The sequence below is a fragment of the Herpailurus yagouaroundi genome, unplaced genomic scaffold (assembly GCF_014898765.1).
Source record: "Herpailurus yagouaroundi ecotype Mexico unplaced genomic scaffold, PumYag 215, whole genome shotgun sequence".
Taxonomy (NCBI): domain Eukaryota; kingdom Metazoa; phylum Chordata; class Mammalia; order Carnivora; family Felidae; genus Herpailurus; species Herpailurus yagouaroundi.
In genome coordinates, this window is record NW_024412446.1 from 8,736,601 (window position 1) to 8,755,238 (window position 18,638).

Here is an 18,638-nt window from a genome sequence, read left to right on the forward strand (position 1 = left end):
GCGACCATCTACGTATGGTAGGGGGCCGGGGGCCGGGGCGGCCGCGGAGCCCGAGCCGCTGCGCCGCCTGGAGATCGTCTTCGTGTCCTCGGACCAGGACCAGCGGCAGTGGCAGGACTTCGTGCGGGACATGCCGTGGCTGGCGCTGCCCTACAAGGAGAAGCACAGGAAGGTGAGCTGCGCGGGCCTCGTTGGCGCCCCTGGCCTCGGTGCGCAGCCCGCGCGTTCGGGGAAGCGGGGTGTTCGCCGGCCCCACCCGCAACACGCGGCCCCTCGGCCCCGCTCCTGTATCTTTGCACACGCTTCCCCTCGTGTCCCTTAGTGTCGCCTTCCTCTGTCTATGTCCGCCTCCGTCCCAGGATCCCGCCGGGTTGGGGCTCCCGCGGCAACTCCTCGGTGCGGGTGCCAGGCCGCGCCCGTGGGGGAAGTTTGACACCCCCAGGCCCCCGATCCCGGCTTCTGTCCCGAGGAGCCAAGAGCCAGATCCCCACGCGTCGGGAGCCTTGCTTAGTGGGCGGCTGCGCCGGGGGTCCCGACCCCGTGACCCCCAATCTCCGCCGTGGGCGCAGGGAGGGGCTGTTTCCTTCCCTCAGCCTCCAGACTCCCGGCGGATACCTGTAGTGGTGGGGGGTTGGCGCTCGCCCCCTACCCATAATGCCCAAACCAGGAAGTTTCCTTTCTCTGAGAGGAATCTTCTTTTCAGGGGACCCCTTCCCCCGTGACCCGGGACTCCGAGGCCAGGCCGCCCCGTGCCCCGGAGAGGCAGCCGCTGACCGTGGCTTTGGGTGAGAAGGGCGCTCACTCCTCTCCCCTTCTCCCTCCTCCCTCCTCCCTCCGCCCCCGCGGGCTCGACTAGTGGCCACCGGGGAGCTTTTCATTGTCTGCCTGTCCAGCAGTCCTCCCCAGATGCCTCTCAGGCACAGGAACAGACCCGTCTTTGCAGGTCTTAGTTGCTTGGTCGGTGGGCCACTGTCGTCTTGGCACACTTCGAAAATAAATGCTGAACTGATCCCTTAGGTTAACTGGAAAAACGAGGCTTTGGGGAAATTTATACTTCGCTGTCAACTACTCATTCCCAGCATTTTGCTGCTGAAATTAGTTTGGGTTTTTGAGTGCATCTGTTGGATGAAGCTGTCTGTTTTAATAAAAGGGATTCAGGAAATCTTGTCATAAATCGAAGCAGGAAAAGTTTTGGAGCGTTCTTGCTTAATTTGTATGCGTGATGAAACGTGTGAATCCTGCACCTTCCCTTTCTGAGGAGAATCTTAGTTTATGGAGTGGACAGGAGAAGAAAGGCTGTTCTGGGGATCTGGAGGTGCCCCTGGGGAGGATGGTAACGGCATGCCATGTGTTTCTTTTATGTCTACAGAGTCTTGTTGAGAAGCATGATTTAGATTTAGTAAGACCAAAAGGCTTTATATTGTGACCCCAAATGTCTCGAGTAAATCATCTCCAAATAGTGTAAGGTGCGGATTTAGGATTTAAAGCATGAAATACAGTTTAACAAATACAGTTTGTAAACTTCGCATTGGAAAAACATGAGCTCACTAACCACACAGAGGCAAAACTTGGCATTTTAACCACTTTTTAGGTGATCTTGCTCATAGTTAGGTTATATACTTGATAGTGCATGAATATGAATGGCCAATCCTTTTTTACTTTAAAAATATGGGAATTCTTTGTGTTCCTTGGTGGTTGTTTTTATGATCCTTTTGGGGAGAAATAATATTCAGAAAGTGATTTACCAAAAAATATTTTTATTGTTATGGCAAGTTTCTATCGTATATACCAGTGTGTGTAAAATAACGTCCTTATTGGGCAATCCACGTGATTTCTAGCTCATGCGAACATGATGGGAAACTGTTATAGACCTGAGGCCTGTTGTTTTTTTTCACAGTGGAGGAAGTAAATTTGCTGGATGGTAAAAACATGGAGCAGATTGCGATGTTTTCCAAATACTTAAAGCTTTTTCTTGAAAAAGGAGACTATTTCATATGCTATATGCCATGCCTGGTTCTGTCTGCCGGGGCTAATCCCCTGCGCACACACAAAAAGTGGCCCTAGTCTGGACCTGCCGATTCCACCAGGATGAGAGTCTGGATGACATAGGGCAGACCCTCATTTGAAAATACAGTTCAGGGGGCGCCTGGGTGGCGCAGTCGGTTAAGCGTCCGACTTCAGCCAGGTCACGATCTCGCGGTCCGTGAGTTCGAGCCCCGCGTCGGGCTCTGGGCTGATGGCTCAGAGCCTGGAGCCTGTTTCTGATTCTGTGTCTTCCTCTCTCTCTGCCCCTCGCCCGTTCATGCTCTGTCTCTCTCTGTCCCAAAAATAAATAAACGTTGAAAAAAAATTAAAAAAAAAAAAAAAAGAAAATACAGTTCAGAATGCTGAACATGCCCAAACCATGGTGCATAGCATCTTAAACATTTATTTTTCGCTCGGAGTTTTTCTGTCTCGCATCCTCTGGTTCACTTTGTTGTGTAAAACAAATCCAGTTTTTGAAGAGGTAGTTTCTACTCCTGGATGTTCATGAATAGGCAACTCAAGGTCTGTCTGATCCCGGAAACCATCCGGAGTGATATGCCAGGTAAAAAGACTCCAGCTGTGTTTTTTATGGAAAACATATTTTCAGAAATGACAACAGCTATGTACTCCCTCTGAAAGGAATTATTTTCTCCCTTGAAACCAAAGAAAGTAAACAGTTCCCTTTTTTGTAAGGTTGAGTTTTTGTCTCAATGTCTGAAACTGAGATGCTTAGAAGTCTGTGAGCTTGTAATGGCAGTTTCGTGATAAAAACAGGGAAAAGCCCAGGGCATCCCCAGTTCAGGGTGCTGAGCGGTGAACGCTTACCTTTTTGCTGATGGCCCCTGTCCATGTTGTTTTGCCAACTATAATAGTTTCAAAGAATAGAATTTTGTTTTACACTGAAGGGCAAACCAGAGTTCCAGATTACTAAGTTTTTTAAAGTTCTCGTTAACATTTGTTCCTTCAAACCATTCATATACTTCTTCCCACTGGGATAACAAAGGATATGGTTCTAATTAGTTATTGGCTGGCATTTCTCTAAAGAAAATTGAAAGATTATGGTGGGGAAAGAAAATGCCGTGTGGTATTTTTTTCTTCTTTTATTAATTTCCCCTTTATGTAGTAAGAAAGTCTGGGGATGACCATATATGTTAGGCTTGCATGTTGCCTGGCTCTGCTCACCTTGACTGAAGCTGTGAGAAAACAGCAAATAAAAGGACTCCAGCATCTTTAAACAAAAACAAACAAACAAAAAAAATGCTTTATGGAAGGTTGTCCTGTTTCTGCTTGCTTTTGTGGTAGGTGCAAAAATAACTGAAGCTTCATTTTTTTGGCTTCCAAGCACACACATGTAAATAGCTGTATAGAAATTGTAATTAAATGATAATAGAACTTTGACTGCCTTTATAAGAGCAGTTTTGTCAGGAAACCTATAATCTTGAAGTCAAGGCAGTTGGACTTGTTTTAATAAGTAGGTTTGCTTTTCCTTTTGTTGGGAGACATTTTTCAGATTTCCGGAGAGAGAGAATGAAATGAATAGTTGGAAAGTGGTGATGATTCGGACTTTGGGAATTTGATGTGTTCCTTCCGGTGGGGATAACTTACTTTGCTGGCCGAACAGGAGAGTGGATCCCCAGGATCTTCTGCTTCAGCATCAGAGAGGGCAGCACGGAGTTTGGTTTTAAAGCCACTGGACTTCATTTTGCCTGGGCTGGATACCTGGTGAAATACATTTGGTCAGTGTGGGTGCACTGACATCAAATGGTGCAGGACCACTGGTCTTAGACAGGTTTGCCTGGGTCTGGCTTGGCCCTAGACCTTCCTGCCAGACAGAAAGGAAAAGAGAAAGTTGGGGCCGATGAGTGGCAGTCAGGAGGCTCTGGTCCAGTCTACCTGCTCCGGTCTGCCTGCTCCAGTCAGGGGAAGGGGAATCTTCCTGTTTCCCTGTCTGGGTTGTTTGCTCTGGGTGGTTCTTTTGGTTCAGACTAAATCAGAGGTGTGGCCTAGAATTCGCTGGAATCCCTTTGGCTCTTTGGAATGGGGCAAGGTTTGGTACCAACCCAGGCAATCTTTTTTATCTTTGAGAGAGAGACAAAGAGACAGAGTGTGAGCCAGGGAGGGGCAGAGAGAGAGGGGGGCACAGAATCCGAAGCAGGCTCCAGGCTCTGAGCTGTCAGCACAGAGCCCGACACGGGGCCTGAACTCACAAGCTGTGAGATCATGATCTGCGCCGAATTGGATGCCTAACTGACTGAGCCACCCAGGCGCTTCCCCCTGCCCTCCAACCCAAGCAGTTTTATAGCTCCATCTCTCCCAGCTCATCTTCCCTCAAATCCCGATACCCTGACCACTAAGAGAATAACTTCTAGGACATTGACCACTTTCATGGTGCTAAAAGCGGAAAAAGCACAGCTTTGAAGATGGGGTTTTCTGCCTTCTGCAAAAGGAGCCTGGATCAGCCAGGACAGGCTCCCTCTGTTCACTTTGTTTCCAGGACTTGGATCTGTCTAATAAAAGACAACAGTCCAATTAAAGTAATAAAAGCAATTTTCCTTGAGAGGCTTTTTCCTTGCTCCATTATTTGTAATGTGCTTTTTAATCTTTCATTTTTCTCTGCATAATGAAGACGTCTAGTATATAGTAGGTAAACATAGGGACTGATGTCCACCTGCCTGAGTTCAGATCCTGGCTCTGTCATTTGATAGCTGTGTGACCTTGTGAAAGTTACCCTATGTGTCTGTGCCACAGGTTCCTTATCTGTAAAATGAGATGATAATAACATCTGCCTGGCAGATAGTATGTGCTCACTAAGTGCTAGCTATCGTTAAAAAATTCTCATGAAATCTAGTAATTCTTTCATCTCCTGAGACTTTGGAATATATCACATTACAGAATTGTGGTTACAAGGTATACTTTTTAACTTTTCAAACAAATGACTTCTAAGTGTACAGGGGGGTATGGTGAAGGAGTTGAAAGAATTGCCCTAGAAGAGATTATAATTGAGGAGAAAGACCTGGAAGAATGAAGCAATGAAAGCAAATGAATATTTAGAAAATACTATTCTTGGGGTTCCTGGGTGGCTTATTAAGTGTCCAACTCTTGATTTCGGTTCAGGTCATGATCTCACAGTTCATGGGGTTGAACCCTGTGTCTGTCTCTGTGCTGATAGTGTGGATCCTGCTTGGGATTTTCTCTCTCTCTCTCTCTCTGCTCCTCCCCTGCTCTCTCTTTCAAAATAAATAAATAAACTTAAAAACAAAACAAAACTGTTCCTTAAAGAACTGGTAGTCCTGAGATTTACTGAGCTCCATACTCACATTTGCCAGTGAAACTTGAGACATCAGATCAATGAGGCCCAGACGGGATAAAGGGTAACAACTTTAAGATGATGAGGCACCCTTCTTGAGAGAGATTAATTACGCACTTGGTGCTCGTTCTGTGGTTTGCCAGAGCTATTAGGCGCGTCTGACGCTGATCCTGCCCTCTTAAATCCGGGCAGCGTGAAGGTTGTAGGGCTGCTGCTCTTTCAGCTTGGGAAAGGGATGGTGCCTACTCTCTGGAGCAGTGGAGACTCTAACACACCCTCTAACACGGCCACCTCCCTTCCTAGCTCTGGAATGCTGTAGGATAGGTTTGCCCAGACTTGTAGCTACTGCGCCTTACGATTCAGGCCTCCAGTTAGGGATTCAGGCCTGACTGGCTAGCTGTTCACAGCTCTTGCTGATTGATAGAGGTTGGGATGTGCACCAGAGCACAGAGGAAAGCTGTGGGTTTTGAGGTTAGGGTCATTGATTTCATTTACCCTCTTTTCTCCCCCTCCCCCACCCTCTTTTTATCACTCTTCCTTTTGGTTTTGAGGCCTTGTTTTAGTATCTGCACAAATTTGAAAAAGGAGGCTTTGTGTTGTGTGATACACAGCTGGGGTGGGGACTGAGTAAGTCGCTCTGTGTATGGGAGGTGGAGGGGGTCTTTTTTTATTTTTATTTTTGATAAGGCTTGGGGCTCTAGGACTCTAGCTAGCCCCAATCTGAATAGACCAGGCTCCTCGAGGGATGATTTCCTTTCAAGCGGGAGAGCATAGGCTTGGCATAGGATGTTTTCTTCTCTTTGGGTTCTCAATTCCCAGCGGTGCTCAGTGTTAACCACCAGAGTGCTTACTTTTCAGTATTTTATTAATTTACCACGCTACTTATTCAAAGGCACTCGAAGAAAATGGCTGTGAATTTGGAATCTTTTTGCTGATCCTGGCTCTCATGAGGTTCTTGCGTACTGTTGCTTTATATCTGGCTGTTATTTTAAAAAGAAGTAAGAGTTGGGGCGCCTGGGTGGTTTGGTCGGTTAAGTGTTCGACTTTAGCTCAAATCATGATCTTGTGGTTCGAGGGTTCGAGCCCCACGTTGGGCTCTGTGTTGACAGTTCAGAGCCTGGAGCCTACTTCAGATTCTGTGTCTGCCTCTCTCTCTGCCCCTCCCTGGCTCGCACTCTCTCTCTCTCTCTCTCAAAAATAAATAAACATTCCAAAAAAAAAAAAAAATTAAAGCTGATGGTGTGGAGCCTGCTTAGGATTCTCTCCCTTTCTCTCTGTCTCTACCCCCACTTGCTCTCTCAAATTAAAAAAAAAGGGGGGGGTGGGGTGCCGGGTGGCTCAGCTGGTTAAGCGTTGAGCTCCTGACTTCTTCGGCTCAGGTCATGATCTCACAATTCGAGTTCAAGCCCCACATTGGGCTCTGTGCTGACAGCATGGAGTTTGCTTGGGATTCTCTCTCTCTGCCTCTCTCTCTTCCCCTCCCTTGCTCATGTGCTCTGTTTCTCTCTCTCTCTCTCTCTCGAAATAAACTTAAAAAAATTTTTTTTAAAACTCATAAAATAAAAAAAAATTAAAAAAGAGAAGAGTTCTGAAGTCTCAAGAGTCATCCTTGCTTCTCTGGCACCCCTCACATCCACAGAGTCTTGCTGATGCAATTTCCTTAACACATCTCAACTCTGAACAATTCTTGCCATCCCTATCATCACGGCTTGAGTTGAGGTTTCATCTGGACGACTGTGTACCACCAGCAGCTTCTCCTGGGGCTCCTTGCTTCCAGTCTTGATGCCTGGAATGGTTCTCAGACCATCTTCTCAAACTGCCTATAATCAATGATCAGTTTTATTTTATTTTGTTAATTTCCAGTCCATCACACACCAATGCAAGTGGCCTTACTAAGCATGACTCCTGTTAAGGTTGAATCACATGCAACTCCCCGCTAAATTGACCTCACACAGGCTGGTCTCTGTCCTTTTCAACAAGAGGAGCCTGTTGATCACAGGCTTGGTTGTTGCTGCAATGTCGAACTGCTGAGTACTCATTCTCAGTTTCTGTACTTACCTTGTTTGGGGCCAGTAGCAACTTATGGGAAAGCACTGGGTTGCAAACCTACCTTGAGCCTTGAGCAGCGCTGCTCTAGACTGTTTCTGGAATGGTCAAGTCCAAATCACAACTTTGATCATATCATTCTCCTACCTAAGAATTCTGTAGTTGTTCTTCATAGCTTTTGGGGTCAAGTCCAAATTCTAGAGCGTGGTCCCTGACTATTCTCCTGTCTCCTGTCTCACCTGCACAGTGTTCTTTTCCCTCCCAGCTGGCTGAGTTTGGAACTTCTAAACTTCAGTCCTGGTTCCCCTGTTTCCCTAAGAAGCTTTCTTGTCTCTTTGTCCTCTAGGTGGGATGATTCTGTGGGCTTCCATAGATCTTCTGCGCAAATGCCCTAGCACTTAGGCTGTGTTTGTTTCATTATTAGACTGTACGCTCTTTGAGGACAGAAACCAACCAAAGAGGGGGGGAGATGATCAGTTCCTTAGGTGCTGAGACTATGTGATCACAGAAAAGCATGCATGGGACTTTTAGATTGGGAACTTGAACACATGGTAGCTTCCACATCGTGTAAGTTGAAATGTGTGCTTTCACTATTCTGTAGCTTGATTTTAATATTTAATATTAGAGTTAGGCCTTAATGGAATTGTATAATTGTATATATCCACAGTATGTGGGTGTTTTTGTTTTTGTTTCTTAACGAGTGCTGTAAAAGGCACTTAAACAAGCAAATGGATGTGTAACTCTATTGCCCTGTAATTCTGTGCTCAAAAACAGGAAAAGACTTTGAAATGTCAAAAATCTTAGGCCATTAAAATAGTCTCCTATCTGTAGACCTATCATTCCATGCTTTTATGTTTCATAGTTTGTGTTTCTCAGGAATCTTTCTTCCAAGGAACTCAAAATGCATGCCTATTACATCTTCGAGCAACTAGCAATCAGTAGATACTAAACGTTTTAACTTTTCAAAGTATATTCGAGTTGGAGAATTGAAGCAAGAGAACCAATTATTAGATTAGGGTCACAGTGTTGGATGAAAGAGCTCAGCTGAAGTCCCTTAAATTCAACTCGGTCCTTTCTGTTTGTGAAATCGTATCTTACAAAATGTTCACATCAAACATTCTCTGTGGAAGAGGAGGGAGCTGAAAGTTCTCTTTTCAACGAATGGTTTTTGGTGTGGATTCACCCTAGATATGCATAGAAGACCCTGAAATAAGATAGAAGTAGTTTAACTGCTGAAAGCATTTGCTGTTGCCTGGAAGACAGGAGAGCCAGAACTTCTTTGCTGCTGCTGCCTTTCTGAGGTGGTGGTGGTGGTGGTGGTTTCTAAGGGCCTTTTAATGATTTGGCTTTTTTTAGATCAGCCAGTCAAGTGGCCCCAACTCCCCTTCATCCTAGGCAGAGCCTGCGGGCTGCTTTAGTGCTTTTTGTTCTGAGACAAAATTGAACTTCAGGTGTCCTGCCGAGATCCTAGGACTAAATCAGTCCTCCCTTTTATGAGGTTTTCAGAAACTGCTGTTCTAACTTCCAGTGAAATCTCAAACATGTGCTTTCTGCTTTATGACAAGTAAGAAGTATAGTAATTGAAAGTTGCTTGAGTGCTGTTATTCTCGAGCAAAACCCTGTAATGGAAACTTTTGTTCTGTGGCATCCATGATTAAAAGCAAACATAAATTTTCTGCTGCTTGCTGGTCGTAACTCTTGGACCAGATATACAGTGTATTTTTGTATGAACTACACTTAAAATCCTTTTCAAGAAACCATTTAAGCTTACAGTTCAGCATTCCTTTCCGTTACATCTTATCACTCCCCCACTCCCCATTGTCTTATTTCAAGGTAGACACCAATTACAGGTAAATTCAAGTAATATTTCTACAGTGAAGAATGCTTTCATCTCAGATCATTGTTGAATACTCGTAAAGAGGGTGTGGTGAGTTTTGCTGTTCTAGGGATAGGGTTTCCCTCTTTGTTTTCCTAGGGGAATTTTATCCAGATGAATCGGTTTTATAGAGTTTTACTTGTCTTTTTTCGTCAGTGTGCTAGGGACAAAAATCTGAATGGAATCAGAAGATGTTGCCTTTTCCCCCTTTAAACGTGATCAGGTCAAGACAGTTTTCTTTGGGTCAAGACAGTTTTCTTTTGATCGTGGTGCCTCATAGCACAGCTGCCTCATCTGTTAGTCATTTTTCAGGGTTTGATGTGAAATATACAGATTGGGCAGAACAAGCAGCTATAGGGAAAAATCACAGTGTTACCTCTGACCTCTCTCTGGATGGCAGTGAATGTAGGTGTGAGGAAAGCGTTTTCTCAGCTCTGGGCATGTGCTTGAGTGACTGCAGCTTAAAAAAGCATTTATATCCACGGACCTTCACAAATTCTCCGCTATTAGAAGTGAACGTTTAAAATCTGTCACACGGTGGCTAAGAGTATGGGTTCTGGGTCTGGGTCTTTTGGGTTTGAATCACACCTTGGTGGATTTCTAGCAATGCAATTTTGGTGCAGGTTACCCAACTTGTGTGTCTCTAGGTCCTGGTCATTAAAATGGAGATAACAGTATCTACCTTGTAGGGTTGTTGTTAAAGGGTTAAATGAGTTACTATTCAAAAAGAGTTTAGAACAGTGCCTAGTGCATGGTAAGTGCCCTTTAAATGTTTACCCTAGGCACTTCAATATTTCAGTCCCTGTGTTTTGGCTGTTTCAGATGACAGGAGAGAAAAATTCTCAGCTTTTCTTTCTTTGTATCACGCCTGTCCTCAGCACCTAGACTCTGCATCTAGTGGCCCAAAATGTAATCTTGTTTCTCCCCAGTTTCTCACTAGGACAGGGGTAGTTACTGGTCACTTGTTGATTTGATGACACACCATGCCTTTGACTCTGGGTAGAATTCTAGACCAGGTCTTTGACCAACTGGTTGCTCAGTTTTCCTGAACGGATTCTAATGGATTCACCTTTGAGCTGGGAGTGGGCAGCGGAGTCTGGGCTGTATATATTTCTCCTGCCATTTATTTATTTATTTTTTTTGACTTTTTATTACGGAAAACTTCAGACATCACACCAGTAGGGAAAATAGCACAGTGAACCCCCTTGTACCCAGCACTCAGATGCAAGGATCACCAACTCATCATGCCCTCTCCCCCTCCCCTTCAGTGGATTTACTTTGAAGCAGCGCCTAAGCATCGTATCATTTCCTTCGTAAACATTTCACTAAGTAACTCGTTTTTAAAACATTTTTTATTTATTTTATTTATTTTAATGTTTATTTGTTAATTTGGGGGGTGAGGGGCTGAGAGAGAGGGAGACAGAATCCCAAGTAGGCTCCGTGCTGTCCACGCAGAGCCTGATGGGGGGCTGGAACCCATGAACTGTGAGATCATGACCTGAGCCAAAATCAGGAGTCAGATAGCTTAACCCACTGATCCACCCAGGAACCCTTCACTAAGTAACTCTTAAAAAAAATCATAATATGTCATAACCTCAAAATAATTCCTAAATATCGGCAAATATCCACTCAGTATTCAGATTTCTCTGATTGTCTCCTAATTTTTTTTTATAAAAATAATTTTTTTTGATTTGTTTGAAACCACATTGCAACTGGTAGCTATGTCCCTAAAGTCTTTTAAACCTAAAGTTTCTCCTTCCACTTGAACTTTCTCTGGGTCTGCCCCCTTGCCACATTCCCAACCCTTTCTTATCCATATTGTAAAGGTCTACAGAATATTGACTCTTGGGTTCAAAAGTGTCCTAGGCCCTTGTTGTTGAGAAGACCAGGTGTTGGCCGCCTCCTAGTCCCTGGTGGCTCAGATGCAGTTCTTCAGGGGGGCTGCCCTTCTCCATCTCCACTCCGCTTCTCTCTGTGGGGGCCCTGACCTCTGGCCGGCTGCTCTCATAGTGACCTGTGATAGGAGGGCCACCTGCAGCTCTGGGTTTGCTTTCTGTCCTCTCAGAACCCCAGGAGAAGGAGGCCAGCTTTGGTCACCCTCCCATCCCCGGACATGTCTGATATTCTGATTGGCCATACCCGAGTCATATGCACACGTGCATAGCTAGAGGGTGGGGTCACAAACCAAGTGGACTGAACATCAGGAAAGGGGAGTGCTTACCAAGGAAAATGAGAGTGTGTTACTTGAGGGCGGGGACATGAGAGGACTGCAGATGCCCCCTAGAGTCATCTATGCCTAACCCCATGGCAGCATGCTCAGCAAGTGGTCACCCAGCCCTTGGCAGAGCATTTCTAGTGACCACAAAGTGCCATCTCCTTAGGAGGCCATTCTGACATCAGCCGTCCTTGCCTAAGGGACTGGCCAGCCTTCAGAGACCTGCAGAAGTTCTCTCTCTGAAAGATTCCCATGGTCATTTGGCCATTTCTTACATGATAAGGGTTCAAGTTTCATCACTATCCTGGCTGTTCGTATCTAAGCCCACCCCCCAAACCTGAACACGGACTCCAGGGGGGTCTGCCCGAAGCACAAAGGGTCAGCTTATCTAGATATTATCTGAACTTACATAATTACAGCTTGAGATTGTATTAGCTTTTCTGACAATCACATTACACTGTGTTGACTCACTGACCTTTTTGTCAACCAAAACTCCAAAGGCTTGTTCATCAGTTTTATACCTGAACAAATGAGAACAGAGTCCCAAATCTTATATCTGTGATCCTTAAGAATATGTTTACTTAGATTTGATTATTTACTGCAATCTGTCAGAATCTTTTTTGCATGTGTATGTGGTCACCCACAATAATCATAGCCCCTTCTGAGCTATGAATTATGTGACCCCTTGCAGACCTTCACTAAATCTGGGGATGGAGTCCCAGGTCACACCACTAAAGCCTCCTCCAGACTAATATTGGTCTGTTAGTTGTTGAAACACCTTAGAATCCAGCCAGTTCTAAATTTGCCTAATTATATTACTATTCAGCCCACATCTCTCCATCCAGTTAACCTTTATCATAGGAGACCTTAACAGATTGCTGGCTCTAACTTAGAGATTTGCCATTTCCCTTTCAAGGAAAGATAGTGTGAAATGATTTCTGTTTAGTGAGCCCATGCTTACTTCTAAACTGATCACTTCTTCTCCTAAGTGTGTGTTTAATAACTGTAATAAGCTGTAGGATCTGTTGAAGGGTTGATGTCAGCTTCACCGATCTGTAGCTTGCAGAATCTCCCCCGTTTTGCCCATTTGAATGAAAATCAGTACTGCCTTCCATCTGTTGGTTGCTGGTGATGAAATCACTGACAGGTGTTAGGTGATCTTGTGGGCATATTTTCTCCCTCTTGGATGTAATTCATACCTTACAGGAAGAGGTGGGCCTGTGTGGAGTGTTGGTTGGTACATTTGTTTCCTGCATAGAACCCTGTAGGGATAGCTGTGGCCAGAGACCCCTGTCAGAGTGTAATTGGGAGCAACCCATTTGACCAGGATGCTCAGATCCTGCGCTTTCTGAAGTCTGTGTGGCAGTAGTGGCTGCCTTGTCCCCATCCCAACACCTCCCTCCTCTCACTCTCTCATTAGGGCACTAATAGAGCCTGAGGGAGTCTTTTCCTTAATGCCATTTCTCCCCATCGGGCTAGGGCAGGATGAGAATCTGGCTGGCTAATTAAGTGTGGCATTTTGTTTCAAAATTAGCAAGAGACAGGAAACCTCGCTGCAAAGCAACCTTAGCGTCCTTGCAGATAGATTTTTCTTAACACTTGGCTTTTTAGAATGAATCACTCCATTTATTTTGAAAATTTTACCTTCTTTTACAAGGGACTTGTTTTCTTACCCGAGGGTGTTTGCCTGTTTAAGATTACACGTAAATCTGTTCTATCCTTTGCAGTTTGGCCCCTAAGAAGGCTGACATTTCAAATGTTAGGCATGAGGATGAATTGGCATTAAATGCCTTCAAACAATTTCCTGGGGGAAATCACTTTCCTAAATTTGCAGAAGGGCGCGGGCTTCAGCCCTTGGATGCACTGTTTTTGCTTTTACAACTGTGCGTAAGAGTAAAACACTACCTCGTACCACTTGAACGTCTTCTCTTTCATTTGGAGTCGTGGAAAGTATTAATTTGCAGCGGCTGTGGTGGAAACACTCCAGTTTTGAAGCGCTTTTTGAAGCGCTGCTTTCCTGCAAAGGTTCAGTTAATGACTTCTTCTGAGGTCATCTGAGCCTGCTTTTGGGTGGATACAACAGCCACAGAGACAGTAGTGACCAGGCGAGTGCAGATCCCCGGAACCAAACCTGCTGTGCCTTCACGAGGAGGCTGTTGGTTTGTACGCATCCTCAGCAAAAATTATGTCTCTGCTGCTCATGTTAAAAAGCCATTTATATTCCTTTACTCAGCATATACTTAAACACATTTTTCCACTTGTTAACTTTTTCCCATTTGCAAGAGAAAGCCAGGATTTCATTTTTTAAGTTAGAAAATAATCCTCTTTGTAGAGATAATCAGTAATGGTGTCGTATATTATTCTTCTGGTAAAAGAATAGGTGTATACCACAGGTATGAATGTATATGTTTCAATATCTTTTATACAAGTAGATTTTTTTTTTTTTTTTTTTTTTGAGAGAGAGAGCGCATGTGCACACACAAGCGGAGCAGGGGCAGAGGGAGAGGGAAAGAGACTCTAAAGCAGGCTCCGTGCCCCGAGTGGAGCCTGATGTGGAGCTCGATCTCATGACTGTGAGATCATGACCTGAGCGAAATCAAGAGTTGGACGCTCAGCTGACTGAGCCGCCCACGTGCCCCACAAGTAGATTTTTAGCATTTGAAATTAATTTTTGTTTTCTGAAAGGACAGTGTCTTCACATGTTAAATAAAATTTCAGGAGCGCCTGGGTGGCTCAGTCGGTTAAGCGTCTGACTTTGGCTCAGGTCATGATCTCGTGGTCCATGAGTTCGAGCCCCGCGTCGGGCTCTGGGCTGACAGCTCAGAGCCTGGAGCCTGTTTCAGATTCTGTGTCTCCCTCTCTCTCTGACCCTCCCCCGTTCATGCTCTGTCTCTCCCTGTCTCAAAAATAAATGAACATTAAAAAAAAAAAAAAAAAAAATTTCAAATAAAATGAGAGGCATGCAGGGATAAGTAAGTCTCACGCCCACTGCTGACTACAGCTTGCCTCCCCTGTAGCAGCCACCATGATCAGGTTCTTGTTATGTCCCTTCAGGGGTATTTTGTCCTTATTCAAGCATGTCCCTGATACACGCATACTTTTTTTTTTTTTAAACCAAGCCTTTTAAACAGATCTTGCTCATATTCTTGGCTGTCCCTGACAGGTGCTGCTTTTTTTCCTCAGGTGGGTAAAGACTAGAAGTGCCGTTGCATAGCCCTATGGTGACTCTGTACTGTGCCTGCTGTGGTAATGAACCCAACACAGAGACAAGGAACAGAATTCCTCCCCCACAAACACCACTATCCCTAGAAGGGAAATGGCTTCGCCTGACATGTTTGCTGAGTATGGTGGGCTAAGGAGACCTTTGAAAGCAGCTTTCCCGTCCTTGGAGAGGGGCCCCCTCTAGAACTGACATAAAGCACTCAAGAAGACAGTGTCTGTGGAATTTCCACTGCTGTGCCCTGCCGTTTGGATAAATTAAGAGGTTCATTCTCTGAGCTGTCATTCTTCCCTTCTAAGAGTATTCGGATTTATACAGGAACAAAAGACTACCCCAAGCCGGGCACTTGTATTATGCTGTGTCTTTTGTGGTGACTAGTATTAGGCAACCTGTATTTAATACAAGTTTTTATTTACTGAGTGTGCTGCACTCTTAGAAAATCCATCACCACCAGAATCCAAGGTTATGAAATAGATCAAATAAGGGATTATATCTGTTATTTTCATTATGGAAGGATTATTTTATTAGGCCAAATCGTTTTAGGTTGTGAGCTTCTAAGAGATTCAAAATGTGATTTCTTCCACTTAGAAAACTCCTTGACAACATCTTTGGAATGCATCAGTTGTTTCGAGAAAAATGTACAAATATTACATCAAAAGTCCTCTTACTAAATATCACACACAACTTTTCCACTTTCCTCTGAACATTCCTTATTCATTTCTATATGAGGCAGCTGAGAAAACTTATAACTCAGTTATAGTTCATGGATGCAAGTTACTTATGAAAAATCAAAAGGTTGCTAGGGGAATTAAATAGGTTTATTAAATAGATTATAGAGCTTATGAGAGGCACACTTTGCAAACATCCAGTGAACTTTAAAAGGGGACTTGGGGGGCCCCTGGGTGGCTCAGTCGGTTAAGCGGCCGACTTCGGCTCAGGTCATGATCTCGCGGTCTGTGAGTTCGAGCCCTGCATCGGGCTCTGTGCTGACAGCTTGGAGCCTGGAGCCTGTTTCAGATTCTGTGTCTCCCTCTCTCCCTGACCCTCCCCCATTCATGCTCTGTCTCTCCCTGTCTCAAAAATAAATAAACGCTAATAAATAAATAAATAAATAAATAAATAAATAAAAGGGGGCTTGGGACGCCTGGGTGGCTGTCAGTTAAGCAGCTCAGATCAGGATCTCACGGTTGTGACACTGAGCCCTGCGTCAGCCTTTGCGCTGGGCATGGAGCCTGCTTAAGATTCTCTCTGCCCCCCTCCCTCTGCCCCTCCCCTGCTCATCTTCTCTCTCTAAAAAAAATAAAAGAGGAGTTGACTTAAGAATGGAAGGGGAATGAGTGTTAGTTTAGAAGCAAGAATATCTTCTGAACAATTAGTCATAAATGCCGAATAAATGTACATCCTATAGGCCAGGACAAAAGTATAATGCTTCTTGCCTTGCCTTACCTTCGTGAAGGTATCCTTTAAAGCTGTGTAATAATGAACACTCTAAATGTTCATCATGGAATGGTTAAGTAAATTACAGTACTCAGAATCATGTCGAACAGCTATTAAAAATGGAGTTAATGACCTTTGCTGGAACGTAGAACTATACTTCAGATATTGTATTCAAAAAAGCGAGATCCCAAATTACACAGATACCATAATTACAGTACAACACAGTTTAAACAGATGCATAAGAAAGATTGCAGTAAATGCCCCAAATTGCTTATCGTTATGTTGGGGGTAGTGGTGTCTACGGTGGTGAGTCTCTGATTTACAAATGTTCCGAAATGTGATCGCTTGTGTAATGAAAACATATGGGAGGAGATAATGGTGCTCTTGCCTGGAAAGGGTGTGCGTATAGTTTGTGAACGCTTTGTTTTCGTGTGGGTTCTCTTACCCCCTTTCGATCTGGTCAGCAGTTGAGTGGCATTTTTAGAAGATGAGGAAGTAACCTTGCTCATAGTCGCTGCCTTACTGAAGCGCCAACCTGCTTCCAGAAAGGCTTTCTGGAAAGAATAACTTGGAAGTGACCTTTTCAAATAAGGGGGAGGGTAGTCCAGTGGATTAATAAAGAAAGATATTCCAGATATAAATAACCACGTGGGAATGAAGGGGAAAGTTGAAAAGGAGAAAGTTCTTTGGATCCAGCAGGGAGAAGAGAGTGGGGTGGAGAAGACACAGTGCCTGTTTGGAAACTGATGAGTGGCAGAGACTCCCCATGCTCAGGGGAACATTGTTACCTTTTATAAGGAAAAACAAAAGTTCCTTTGGCAGGTGGTGGGGAGAACACATTTCCGGTGATTCTGATTTGGAGGCGGGATTTCATCAGGCCTGAAGACTCTGGGAAGCGGACCTGGACACATGGGATTCATGGCCTCTCTCAGGGTTTGGGCTTGGAATGAGAAAGACACGCCAGGTAGTAAGTAAGAAACAGATGCCTTCGTACCAGAGGCCAGACTCAAACTTGAGAACCTCGTCGTGGGCCAGGCTGCAGAAATACATTTTCTGTAGGCTTCATTAGATCATAAAGAGGAACCCTGGGTTAATGGCTTCTGTTTGTGAAATAAAGGAAAAGAAATTCCTCGCGGAACTTTCCACTACTGTATAGTGTTGGGGAGAGGGGGGAACAGTGACTGGGACTAAGAAGCCCTCGTTCTGGATTTCTCACTTGATAAGTGCTCATATTACAAAGTCAAGCCTGCGCTTTTCAATGCTTTGTATTGACACTGCCCAGCTTCGGTCAGTCACATGTTTTCTGAGTATCTTATTTGCCTCGGGCAGTGTCAAGGATGCAGAGAAATTAGTGACAAAGTCCCTGTTGTCAAAGGCATTTTTAATTTACCTGGGGAGATAAGGCATGATATACATATGTAAACTTAGAGTCTCTATACAATGATGTTTAGTGAGTTGATTGTAATAGGGATGGGGTTGCCAACAGAAGCTTCAAGAACAGAGAGTCCCATGACACTTCGTCAGACAGCAGCCAGAGAGGCTGGACCGCCCGTCGTGGATGACCTGGCTCACCCTTCTCTCTCCTGTTCTCTAGCTTTGAGATTTTGGGCGAGTTACTTTAACCTTTGCAAGCCTGTTTCCCCATCTGTAAAATGGGAATGATAGTAGTACCTACCTTGGAGGGTGGCTGTGGAGGTTCGAGATGACAAGGAATTTAAAAAGCCCTTAGCCTACTGGGTGGCACGTGGGAGCTGGTCAGGAGGTGGTGACTGTCATTCCACCAGACCAGAATGTTTCTGAGGACGGGGACTCCGTGCTCATCATTATGTTATTCATCCTTAATGCATTTGGTAAACTTATTAACGAATACTGGGCACAAATATTTATTGAAAGACTGAATGAATAGGTTGGGATCTAGAATTAAAGAGTGGGCTAGAGTCCGGTAGAAAGAGAAATTGAATTCCAAGCATAAAAGCGAGTCTCAAAGTTAAACAGAGATCTACATTTTTCTGTGTATTTGTGCTTTCATCATCAATGAAGCAAAGGCTCTTGTTGTAGAACACTGGGCAATGGGGTCTTTGAATGTTAAACTGGGAAGGATGTTGGGGATTATGCAGCAACTCCCTCCCTTTACAGATGAGGAAACTAAGGCCCAGAGAGGAGGCAGCCACATTGCCGGCCAGCCTCTCAGCCCCAGGTTCCCTGTTGCCAGGTCAGTGACATTCCTTGATACTCTTCCCAGTAGAGCTTTAAAATTAAAAAAAAAAAAAAAAAAAAAATTTTTTTAAAGGTTTATTTATTTTTGAGAGGGCACCAGTGAGGAGGGGCAGAGAGAGGGAGATACAGAATCTGAAGCAGGCTCCAGGCTCCAAGCTGTTGGCACAGAGCCCGATGTGGGGCTCGAACCCACAAGGGGTGAGAGCATGACCTGAGCTGAAGTCGGACGCTTAACTGACTGAGCCACCCAGGCGCCCCTCTCTTCCTGGTAGTGCTTTTAAAAATGGCCTACCGG

At 44.7% G+C, this 18,638-nt stretch overlaps 1 protein-coding gene across 1 annotated transcript in view; it reads left to right on the forward strand.

Annotated features, from left to right (window-relative positions):
* NXN (nucleoredoxin) overlaps positions 1-18,638 on the forward strand; it is a 164,931-nt gene that overhangs the window by 5,371 nt on the left and 140,922 nt on the right. The window contains exon 2 of the mRNA XM_040455094.1: positions 22-172. Coding sequence (XP_040311028.1) covers positions 22-172 — 151 coding nt within the window. The remainder of the gene's footprint in view (positions 1-21; positions 173-18,638) is intronic.